The following is a 12636-nucleotide window of genomic DNA, read 5'->3' on the forward strand; positions in this document are numbered from 1 at the left end:
GCTATTGAGCACAGTCGTGATTTTAAAACAAATGTGAGAAAAGATTGACTGAAAAGAATGAATTGGAATCAATGAGTTAAAAATGCTAATCCTTTTCATTGGGATGTGAATACCTTTGAATATATACATTTGCATTTCCATAAATTCGAAAACTATTTTTTTCTCATAGATTTTGTTTAATCTTGTTCACTATGAACATTATTTCTATTTTCATATTCTTTTAATCGTTTTTATTTTTAAACATTTTCCCTCGCTCTGTGCGCTAGACCTGCTAAACCTGAAGCCCTCTTTTTACAATACTTTAAAACCTTCAAAACAGTGGGGCATCACCACACATCCTTTGCTCTCTTCTTCTGCTCCAGGCCCACATCATACCTCTTGTCATCGTCCTATCGCTCTTACTTAGTTTTTATTGCCTTCCTTGCAGCCATCTACTTTTTGCCGCACACCCAGTGGGATTCTTCCGAAATGGTAGCACACTGCCACTGCCATTCCTCCATACCACTCTCTGACTCTACCCCTTACAATCTCCATCCGACCCTATCCTACATAATGCCCAGATTCACCCTTATAGAGCCTGCTACCTTTTCCCCAATCCACTTCTCACGGTATCTCTAGTATATTTATCGCAAAATGGGAGCTCTGTTCCATCACTCTTCTCTTTCTTTGTCCCACTTTTCTCCTAAGTGTAGTGACCGGCTGGTCACTGTTCTAGTGTTTCTGTGTGTCTGCCTTTACCAGCCACTCCTAGAGGGCTGGCTTCTACACTTACCCCACACCCATCCATCAGAGGTGTCACAGGACACAGTACATGTGACCCTGCCAATAAAAGGGGCCGGGCACATGTGCCCTGGGCCAGATCCAGATACCAAGTCACTCTCTCTGTGGGCCCCGACATCTTTACACTGAGGTCCTCTACTAAGAATCTGTTTAACTTCTGCAGACATTACAGATTGGCCAATTACTTCACTCCTTGTATTTTTGGGGAAGATCCTGTTTCCTTGGTTTGTCCCTCACGTTAGGGTTTAAAGCCTTCCAACTAAAAAGTATAATGAGAACACAAATTAAAAACAAACACTCAATCAGAAATCACTTTTCTCACCTCTTCCATTTCTCCCCTCTACTTGGTCCAGATTCTCATTGACATTTTTATGTATGTAATTTTTTAATTTGCGTTTTTATCTAATCTTTTTGGTTGCAGGCATGAGGCTCCGTATGTTTGCAGGATTTTCATTGGGATTAAAAGTATCACCTAGATCACTTAATTATGAATTTGATAAAATAACGTAAAATACATGGGATCTCAACAAAAAGGTTTCTCAGAGCAGTACAATAGAAGCACACAAATTCATAGCATAACTTTACATAAGGGGGCTGTACTAATATCTTTTTTTTGCATACCAACCAATCAAATTATTAGTTCACAAACACTAAAGGCATTGCCTACATCTAAATGAGTTTTATTGGTTAATGAAATACATAATCTAACTCTAGAGAGGAAATAAACAAGAAATGGAACATTGCACAATAACATAACATGTATTTGAAAAGCGCACGTTTACCCGTGGGTATCTTGGCTCTGAATAACAGATGTTTATTGTTATCCAACTCAATGGTGCTCATTTTATCGACCACAGGAGGAGGAAAGGCTGAGTGGACCCGCCAAGATTTTGAGCTGTGACCATAAAGTCATAGACAGCCCAGCTACAGTGGACGTATTAGTTCACTAAGCCACCAGACCCTGCTTCTTCTGCACCTTAGTAACTATGGACATGACCTTGTTAGTTAGTACTTTTTATTCTACTCAAAGGAAGCTACAAAATTGTAATTTAACAAGTTCAACATACAGAGAAAATGATTACATCCGGATTAAAATGATTTTCTGAAAGACAACAAACGCATGAACGAGCTTAGCTCGTGCACAGCAAAATAAACGTGCACTTATTTCTAAAGTGCGGCAAACATTCTGTTAAGGTGGTCTATTGAGACCTAGCCATGAAAGCCAAAGCAACCTATGATAAGCTATTATTTTATTCATAAAACTACACCCACACGCTTTCAATCCCCAATGTACACACCTTTGCCCCACAGTACAAGTGGGTGTGTTCTGTCTAGCATAGGTTTTGTACTGAAGGGGACACTATAAGTACAAAAACTATAGCAATCATCTTCAGAGAGAACCTGTCAGTTTCTGGTTCCGTAGCTGGAAGTAGTCCTGACTGTGAAGTTCTATTGTTCCGGATCACGTTAAGCAAAAACTATACTTTTAAAGGCCATTTAGTATATAGGCCCCCAGGCCCAAGAAATACTTTTTGAATTGCATTAGTCCTTTTATTGAATCCAGAATCGATGCAGCTGATTTCTCTGTGTTGGGTGATTTCAACTATCATTTGGAAAAGCTGGAGGACAGTAACACAGCCTCGCTAATCGATACTATGGCCAGTTTTTCCCTGAGACAGATAGTCGAGCACTCTACCCATGTTGCAGGACATAGTTTAAATGGTATATTTACATCAAATCTATTTATGAAGTTCTCACAAGTGCTGCCTATTCTCTGATAAGACTATAAGGCAATAATGTTCACAGTGAGTACTTCCCAGCACTCCTCGAGACTTCATAACCCTCCTACAGTAACCAAAAATCGGGACTGGAGGAACATTGACCCCCTTGCATTAAATCTGTCCTTAACCAGATCAAAGTCCGACCTGATCACAGATTCAAACACTGCAGCTTATAGGTTTTCTTCCTGGATCAAGGTTGCGGTTGATCCACTAGCTCCTGAAAGGACTTTTTCCACTAAGCGGAAAAATCCCTCAGAACCTTGGTTCACTGATAAACTGAGAGCTCAGAATCAAATCTGCAGAAGGAAGGAGATGCAGTGGAGAGCAAATTATGACTCATCAGAAAAAACAAAATATGCACAATCACTTTCAGATTGTAAAATATTAATAATGGAAGAGAAAAGCAAGTACTTCTCGGTAAGAATTCTGCTGGCGAAGAATTCTAGCAAAGAACTCTTCATGACAGTAAAAAGCCTAGCCGAACTACCAGAGCCCCCAACATCGATAGCAGTGCTGAATTGTGTAACTCCCTAGCACGTTTTTTCAAGGACAAAGTGGAGGCAGTTTATAAGTCCTTCAGGGACAGTAATCTAACACCAAATGGAAATCATCCAGTAGACACAACATCCTCCCCATCTAATTTGTTTGTTTCCTTTTCTTCACCCATCACAGAACAGATCACTCAGATGGTAAGGACATCCATATCTGGGGCTCCATCTGATCCTTGCCCCCCAAAAATACTGCACCTTGTTCCTGAAATTATCAGTGAACAACTGGGGGCGGTATTTAAAGAGATCATCAGCTCAGTTTTTTTTTCTGATGTTTGGAAAATAGCCTTGATTCTCCCTCTCTTGAAAAAAAACAATTTAGATCCAGCTGATCCCAGTAGCTATAGACCAATCTCTAGACTACCCTTCCTGGAAAGGGTGTTGGAGAAATGTTTATGTTTATGTTTATATGTTTATAGAGCGTTTGATTGCCGTGGCGTCTTGGCGCTAGGGTGTGTGAACAGGATCGACTCACTGTATTAACCGAGGACCTATGCGGAAGTAAACAGCCATGTTTTCAAACCCTTCCTAAAAAGCTGCAAATTGGGTTGAAGTTTCATGGCCGTAGGCATTTTATTCCATAACTTTGCAGCACATTGTGATATCGCCCTGCCCCCCCATCTTGCCCGTCTGATCTTTGTGGTCCTAATAAGACCCAGACTAGCAGATCTCAGGGCACGTGGGGGAATATAGGGTGGGAACAGTATTTGGATGTCCTCAGCACCGCCACCGTACAGTGCCCTATGCACAAGGCATAGAGCCTTAAATTCCACCCGTTGTTTGATAGGGAGCCAATGTAGTGATTCAATTCCTGCCGAAGTTGACTGTCCTTTGGGTATGTCCAGAAGTAGTCTTGCTGCAGCGTTCTGTAGGGATTGCAGTTTTCTCATCTGGGACTTGTCAGTGCCCAAACATAGGGCATTGCAATAGTCCAGCTTAGACAAGAAAAGTGCCTCCATCACCGTCTTTTGCAGCTCCTGTGAGATGAACGGAAAGATTTGTCTGAAGGTTTTCAGTAGAAAAAAACAGGAAGAGGTGAGACTATCTACCTGGGCAGAGAAATTCAATTGGTCATCAAAGATGATCCCAAGGTTCTTGACTTTGGGGACAGGGCGTGGACATTCTCCAGCCTCAGTCAGCCACCAGGACTTATTCCACAGGGGACGGCCCGAACCTAATTCCATCACCTCCGTTTTGTCGGTGTTAACTATACAACTTACGTCGTTCATCTCTTCAAAGGAACTTTTAGATCCATCTCAATACAGATTCCGGAAGGGGCATAGCATAGAGAAGGCATTAGTCTTGGCTGTCGAAGAGCTAAGATAAATTTTGGATCCGGAGGTAAAGCCGCCCTGATTCTGTTGGATCTATCGGCAGCATTCGATACCGTGAATCATGAAGTACTGGCCAACATGTTACCAGATCTAGGGACAAGAGGCACTGCTCTTAAACTGGTTAAATCATTCTTATCGAAGAGAGTTCAAACAGTAGAAGATGGTAGCTTTTTCATCTGACCAATTCAGACTTCCATGTGGGGTACCACAGGGCTTGTCTCTAAGCCCCACTTTGTTTAATCTTTATCTTATCCCTCTGGCTAAAGTTATTAGGGAGTTCAGCTTCTCAGTCGTATCTTATGCCGATGATACTCAGTTAGTAGTGCCAGTCTCTAGCAATATGGATGAAACTGCTGATCAATTCAATAGGTGTATGTCCCAGGTAAATCAGTGGATGAGCTCCAACTGTTTAAAACTTAACGGCAGAAAAACAGAGGTTCTCATGCTGGGTTCAGAAACCTCCTTTTGGTCTCTTAGATGGTGGCCATCTAGTCTGGGAGACTTTCCAGTCCCAGTAAAGAAGGTTTATCATTGACAATAATCTAACCTTTAAAAATCAGATTAGTCCTCTTGCCTCTACATTTTTTTTCATTTTAAATATAATCAGAAACATCCTTCTTTTCATACCTCCAGACACCTTAAAAACACTTGTGACAGCATTAGCCTTGTCCAGACTGGATTATGGAAATGCTCTGTACATGATTATTCAAACACAATACTTACAAAAAAAAAGTTACAGCGACTCCAAAATGCGGCAGCCAGATTGCTGCTGGATATCCCCAGATCTCAGCCAGTCTCCCACGGTTTGAGAACATTGCACTGGTTCCCAGTCGGAAAAAGGATCAAATTTACATCTCAATTTTTAGCATGTAAGGCACTGCACGGTGCCGGCCCTCAATATTTGAAAAGTCATTTGACTTGGTACGCGCACTCTAAAAACCTAAGGTCCTCAATCTTCTATAGACCCCCAGATTTAAGAAAGCTCGTTGGGGTGGAAGAAGTTTCATTTTGGGGACGGTTAACACATGGAACTTGCTTCCGGCTGACATAAAGAACAGTTCAACGCTTTCATCTTTCAGAGAATCGTTAAAATCCTGGCTCTTCGCCAACTAAAATTTCTCACTATTTTCCTCTTCGACAACCTTCTGATGCTCTCGGGCATTCGTGTACTATACAAATGTTCAATACAAATCAAAATCAAATCATCAAAACCTGTGGGTGTGGCATTGGAACACCCATGTATGACCCATGGTAGGGCTTCTTGATGCAAAGTATCGCAAAGTACCATATACCGCTACTTTCCTTTACATTCTTGCAACTTCACAATGCAGAACATAATTTCTCTTGGAAAATAGATCTCACCACATCACTCTGCACCAGGTTTGCATCACTTTTTGATGCGAACCTTGTTCAAATTGTTAGTAAAGTAAGCTGGGCCAGAGATTCTGCGTATCCTTTTCCACAGTTGGGTTGCATATCCAGGCCTCCTCATTCTGTAACCACCACATTGAGTGTAAGAACTGGAGGACCGGGAAGTCTGAAACAAAGCACCATAAACAATTCAGAAGCGCACGCTGGTGGTTGTTAAAGGTGCTTGAATAAAATCCTGCTCCTAATGGAGGCGCCCTGTAAACTGTGATGTAGGACTGTTGGCTTGGAGAAATTGGGGCTCGTAAATAGTGTCCTTTCAATGTACACGCTTAAACAACAGTGCACATATGTCTGTTCCATCTTTCTATTCCCTGACTGATGGTGGAAAGAAATTGATTGTTTACAAAATTAAAAAAGGAAAATGGCAGGTAGGCATCGGCTAAAAGCATAGGGAGCAAAATAAGATATGAAAAAGTTAGAAGGATAAGGGCACTTTTTGGGATACCCAGACCAGTTTTGGTAACAAAATCGACGCTAGCAATAGCAGTATTTTTACATTCAAGCTGTTGACCTGGACCCACCTGGCCATTATTTGAAACATAATGCTAATTTTTAGGTTGTGTGCGGTGACCTTCAACAATTTGGATCTGACAATGGTGGTGACATATTTGGCACCGACTAAACCTTGAAGGGTTAAATGAGTGATATTTGAACTACATAAGAGGTGTGAATGAGTGGGCTTTCAGAGCTACAACAGTGTCTCTAATTGGTACAAAACAGAGGCACTGATAAGTAACCTTTAATTACATGAGTGATCATACTATCAATGTAAACGCATTGAGGGTGTTGGAATATACAGTGACCCTTGGTGTGTGTGTTTGAAAATGCATTAATCAGTGGATTATACTCTGGTTTCTCTTCCAACCAAAATAATCTTTCACCTGATTCAGTAGATTATAGACCACGTATGTGCTCTTCCAATGTTCTTTCATTTTCTTCTGTTTGACTCCAAAATTCATTGTTGAGTTAGTGTCATTCTCTATAAGCCGGTCATGCACGAATATAACTTTCTCACTTGCTTTTTCCATCTAGCTTGCATTGACATCGAACAGGCAGATATCTACTTTCTCATCGATGGCTCCGGCAGCATCACAGGAGTGGATTTCCAAGAAATGAAGACGTTCCTGGTGGAGGTAGTGGACATGTTTAGTATTGGGCCAAGCACAGTTCGGGTGGCCGCTGTGCAATTTTCGGAAACCAATTACATCAATCTGGAAATCAAAATGAATGCTTATTCCCATAAGAAGGATTTGAAGATGGCCATTCAGAACATCAGGCAGCTAGGAGGAGGCACCAAGACTGGAGAAGCCCTAAATTACATGCTTCCGCTGATAAAAGCGGGCTCCAACTCACGCCGGGGCAAGGTTCCCTGTTACCTGATTGTACTCACCGATGGGGAGTCACAGGACAGTGTGAAGAAGCCTGCCGAGATGCTTAGAGATGAGCAGGTCTCTGTGTATGCAATTGGAGTAAAACAAGCCAACAAGACACAACTTCAGGAGATTGCTGGGAAAGACGAAAGGGTCCATTATGTGGAGAACTTTGACTCTTTGAAAGACATCAAAAATCAAATTGTCCAGCAGATCTGCTCAAAAGAAGGTGAGAAACCTCAGCATTTACTCTGTCTGTTCACAAGAGATGTGTTTAAGTTTAATCGAGAATGTTAAAATATGAGCCTTCAACATCACTTCACCATATTAGCAAGAAGCACACATAACAGAACTGACCCTCCAGACCTGAGATGCTGATTTTATTAAGAGTACACGATAAAAATGGAGCTACGTTTTTTAGATCATTGATTTATTTATGCTTTTCTTGATCCATTTGTGTCCAGATTAGACTATTTGGAAAATAAAAGCTGTACATAGGAGTGAGCTTTCGGTGCTTATTAGAGTGATGCTATTTTGTTGGTAAGATAAACAATTGGTAATAAATTGGAGAATGTTGGATTAGATATTGCACCCTAAACAGAATGAGTCAATCAACAGATCAGCATGCTTTTCAGGGTGGTTTGTTACATGCAAATTCCAAGGATGTGGGAGGTAATGTGGCAATCGACACATGTATGACATCACTGACGCTTTAAATGGTCAATGATTGTTTATTTGTGTATTTAAGCTGTCATCACCAACTACCAAACATGGCTTCTAGAGGAAGGACATAAAAACACTTCTTCTAGCATGACAGCTACACCGCACACATGGTTGGACCATCCAACATCAATCAAACAACATCTAACAGGCACTTAGCGCATTATTACATCCTACTTTTTCAAATTGTCTTGTGGCCGTTTGTGCTGTGGTGTGTTGAATTCTGTAAGGTGTGGTATAATATGTGTGGTTTGCTATGGAATTATACATTGTGTTATGTTTTCAGGGTATAGTCTGACATGTGTGTTATACTTTAGTATATTATATTATGCATGTGATATGATATGTTATATATTTATTTATTTATGCAAGGGTTTTAAAAAGTGCTACACTTCTCTTAGTCCTGTTCAGAACACTGAAATAGAAAGGAACATAAACAAAAATACATGACAGTTCTATCAGCATGGGAGTTACAGTCTGGTCACATGCATAATGTGTAGAGCTACCATTCTTCTGTCGCTTCCACCGCAAGGTCTGGTTGGAAAATAGCTTAAGAAATTTCCTGAACTGAAGGCAACAAACGTCCATGCAGTGATGAGGGCTGACGCTGTTCCCAAGTTTCCAACCCTGAAGCCCCAAGGATTTTCTACTGTACCTTAGCCACTTAAAAGAACTATTAAGGTTGCAGGTTCGTGGCTGGAGTGTAGTGGTGAGTGAGGTTCTGAAGGTAAGTAACTAAGATCTGTGCCACAAATGTTTTATGGAAGACATATAATGTTGTGAACTTGATCCTGAATTCAACTGGAAACAAGTGAATAGCTTTCAGGGCTGGCATTATATGATACAATTTCCATAAGTGTAGATATATTCTAGTTGCCAGATTTTGACACTCCTTGAGAGTCTAATGATGAGTATTTCCTGAGAGGTGAGAGTAGGCTGTGCTGTAATAGTCCAAACAGGCAATGACCAAAGCATCCATGAGAGTTCTTCAGTTTGCAGGGACTGGACAATCTTCCGAAGGAGGGATATATAGTCAGTGGCAGCTGGTGATTGTTGAGAGCGGTGGAGAGTAATTTGCACCTAATTTTTTTGAGCGACCAAATCAGGCAAGCTTGAGGTTTTTTTAGGGCTAACAGGGGACATACTTTAAAGCATAATCTTCTTATACATTTGCTAAAAAGCCATAGGCTCAGAGAAGGCATGCTTGAAATATTCAAGTACTTTCATGGTGTGCCAAGGAAGCCTCACCGTCCCCGGAGTTGCCCCCATTGGTATCAGATTTGCACAGGGTGCCCCCCGCCACCTTTGTGTCAAGGAAAATCTCCAGTATGTCAGGGCCAGTAGTTTGTCATAGTGCTCCTCCCCAAATGCCTTGGGTGACTCCTTATGCAAGGAGTTACTAAAAATATGCCATTGCAAGAATTTTGCTATGGATGCCCCCATACGCCATAGGTGCCCTACTGTGTCAAAAATTAACTCTAATGTGCCAGGCCCAGCATTCTGTCATGGGTGCCCTCCACAATATATCAAGAATCGCCCCCAGTATGCCAAGGTCAATATAGTTGCCAACAACTAACCACACTCTCTCATGCCAAAATATAGCTGCAAAATGCCAGCACCATCATTTTGCCATGGGTGTCCTACATGCCAGGAATTACCTCCAATACACCAGGGCCTACATTTTTCCATGAGTGACAATCTGGTATACCCTTTATGACAAGAATTATATCCTGAATGCCAGCACACTTGCAATCATAACACACATACACTCCCATTCCCTCTCACATTAACACACACACACACTATCACACACACACTTAAACACAAACAAATGCTAGTACACATATTCTCTCAAACACACGAATACACTTACACCTGCACACACTCCCTCTCATATTCTCACTCCATCTCATGCTCGCTCACACTCAGTCTCACACTCCCATTACTCTCCCACCCCCACCCCATGAACACCCACTCTTATGACAAGGCACGTACAGCTCCATACCTATCAGAAGGATGAGAGAAGAGGGCTTGGGATCCTTCGCCTTGTGCTCCGAGTGGATTCTAAGTGGTCACGGTGATTCATTGATGAGTGCCATGACATTCCCATTTCAGCAGCTATGCCTTACTGCCTGAAGCATTAACACTATTCCGCTAAATCTATGGACTGCGCCTGTGTGAGGAGACATAGGAGAGTTATGACATCAAACATGCACAGTCCAGGCATCCATCTGCAGACTGCCTTGTTTTTGCATGGAACTCTGCAGATGGGTCATGGGTCAGAATCAGAATAAGCTTTATCCGATCTAATTAAATAGACCGTAAACGTGCAATAAGAAAATAAATAAATTCATAAATCTACAATTAATATCCAGGTATATCTAGAACAATACATCATAAAAGCGATACAAGTAAAATCACTGTTAAGCTTTGACATGCTCAAACCAAGACTTCAGAGTTAAAAACAAGATATATTCAGGTTCAATTTACAAGTAAAAGAAGGAGAACAAAAACCTCAATTAGGGTCTGCTATGTGCTCCTACTAATATGATTGTCAGTTACGAATGTCTAGACTTCTCTAAGAGGTTTGCCAATATACCAGCTCTACACAGCTATTAATTCTAGCGAGGAAGTGGGCCAGACATAAATAAGGTGTCAACCAGACAAAAGCTGGGATAGGCCAACTAAGTAGGTGTAGTATGTGGGCCACATCCCCAAGACATGTGACCAGACTCTCAAACATCAAAACATCAACAACAACAAAACAAAACAAAAACCACTGCCCTATGCTAAGAGGCGAGGTTAAGGCATCAGATAACTAAAATGCTGATGTTGCAATAGACAAAAAATGTGTTAAAACTTGGAGAGGACCATCACTTGTCTACCCTTAAACCTAAGGTAGAAAGTGCAGATTCAAAGTCAGAAACCCTCCAAAACAAGAGGCCCTATTCACGGTTACAATAATGAGAACTTGGCAAGGGATGGAAAGACCACTATGGAGTCCAGCACGGCCCAACAACCCTGAGTTGTCATAGGTTTTGAGAAGGCCTGAAGGGGGTCTTCCTTGCTAGGTAATAGATTCCTCCTAATCTTTGTTACTCATCAGAGGTAAGTATACACAGCTGCTATTATTTTGTCAGTTGCTAAACGTTGGAGGAAAAAAAGTGCCTGAGTGCAATGTTGAAGGACAATTTATTCAAAAGGACTTTGAGGTTACAAGATCTAGGTTCAACATGACAACTGCCGAAAAACATTACATGTAAGGTGCTTTGTGCAAAAATCTGATCGCAGGGGCGGATACCAAGTACGCGCTCCCAGTTTTACAGTGGGGGAAAGCGACTAACCAAAATGAGGCTAAACTTCAGAAGGAGGAAATTCTGGTGGTTCTGGGCACTGAATCGCAAAAATGGCTGTGGGCTATCAGAAGGGGTCAGCCAAACACAGGATAACTGAGGGCATAGTTCTGACTTTATCCCCCTTGATGCCCTGTGTATTGCATAACACATGTCCCTAAATGCCCTTTTGTTGAGGGAAAAAAGGGATGGCAGATTGTCAAACAGATCTGGTCTGGACAAAGCCATATCCTTAACCTCCCTCAACCGAGAGATTTCCAGACCGTGGTCCAGTTCAAAAGTTAATAATACCCGACCTTGTGCCGACACTAAATTTGAGACCAAGCAACTGGTAAAAAGGATTATCTGCTTTATAAAGGAATATTCTAGTATGAATCGTGACTGAGAGGACAATTACCAGACCTCCCATCGTTCTAGCAGAAGAGGCTCGAGTAGCAGCAAGGTGAAAAGCCTTATAGCCATTTCGGCAAAATGTTGTTTTTACCCAGGTTCTTGCAGGCCGGCTATTGCGAAGGTCTCCCTGAAGTCGACCCACATGTCATTGTCACGTTTAGCCTTGAGTCCAGCAACATTCCAGGAAGTGAGCGACAACTCCAGAGTTGTACAGTTGAAAAGGTTTAGGGACCCCTGGGGGGAAAGATCTGCACCACGTGAATTAAGAGTTGGATTAAAATTCCCCTCCCCCCCTTGATCTTAGACATCCCACAGGGCATACCCATTCTACTCTTTCCGACAATCCCCTGTTGCTCTTGTTGAATAGGTGAAAACATGTCTTAGTACAGTACTAGCCTAAGCCAATCGTCTCTCCTTGTGCTTTGATTAAGCTCGATTCAGTGTTTAATTTCCCGGGGATAAAGTGCGCTGGTAACCTTCAAGGGTTGATAGTCATTCCTAAACTGCTCTGGGCCAACCGCTCCTCTGAGAAAACAACTTTTGGTGGCAGTAGGGTTCAAAGTGTTAGGATGTCAAGGGGTGGCATAAAGTGGAAGGGTCTGAAATGCGACCTCAATACCCCCGTCAAACAATTTAGCCCTTGCTTCCAAACCTGGTGAACTATTTCCTGGTTGGACCAAGATGTCACTGTTATATTTCTGCCTTGCATTGTGGGGTGGGGCTTGAACTTCACAAATTCAAGGTCATTAGATGTTATATGATCTAAACCCACTAGAGTGCCCATCAATTTGAGAATAGAGCTCCTGTTAAGCATGCTGTGATTGCCTTGAGAAGCATATCTGGGAGGCAACACCAGTTTCTTCAGCAGACTCTACTATCGGTCTCCCTCTCAGCCAATATTGCCACGCAAGTATTCACTCCGGCCT

The 12636-nt window shown here is 41.9% G+C and overlaps 1 protein-coding gene across 1 annotated transcript in view; it reads left to right on the forward strand.

The window, feature by feature from the left end:
* The window catches only part of LOC146789040 (collagen alpha-6(VI) chain-like), a 748331-nt gene that overhangs the window by 332440 nt on the left and 403255 nt on the right, over positions 1 to 12636 (forward strand). The window contains exon 6 of the mRNA XM_085631021.1: positions 6907 to 7473. Coding sequence (XP_085487147.1) covers positions 6907 to 7473 — 567 coding nt within the window. The remainder of the gene's footprint in view (positions 1 to 6906; positions 7474 to 12636) is intronic.

This window comes from Triturus cristatus, chromosome 10 (genome assembly GCF_964204655.1).
Source record: "Triturus cristatus chromosome 10, aTriCri1.1, whole genome shotgun sequence".
Lineage (NCBI taxonomy): Eukaryota > Metazoa > Chordata > Amphibia > Caudata > Salamandridae > Triturus > Triturus cristatus.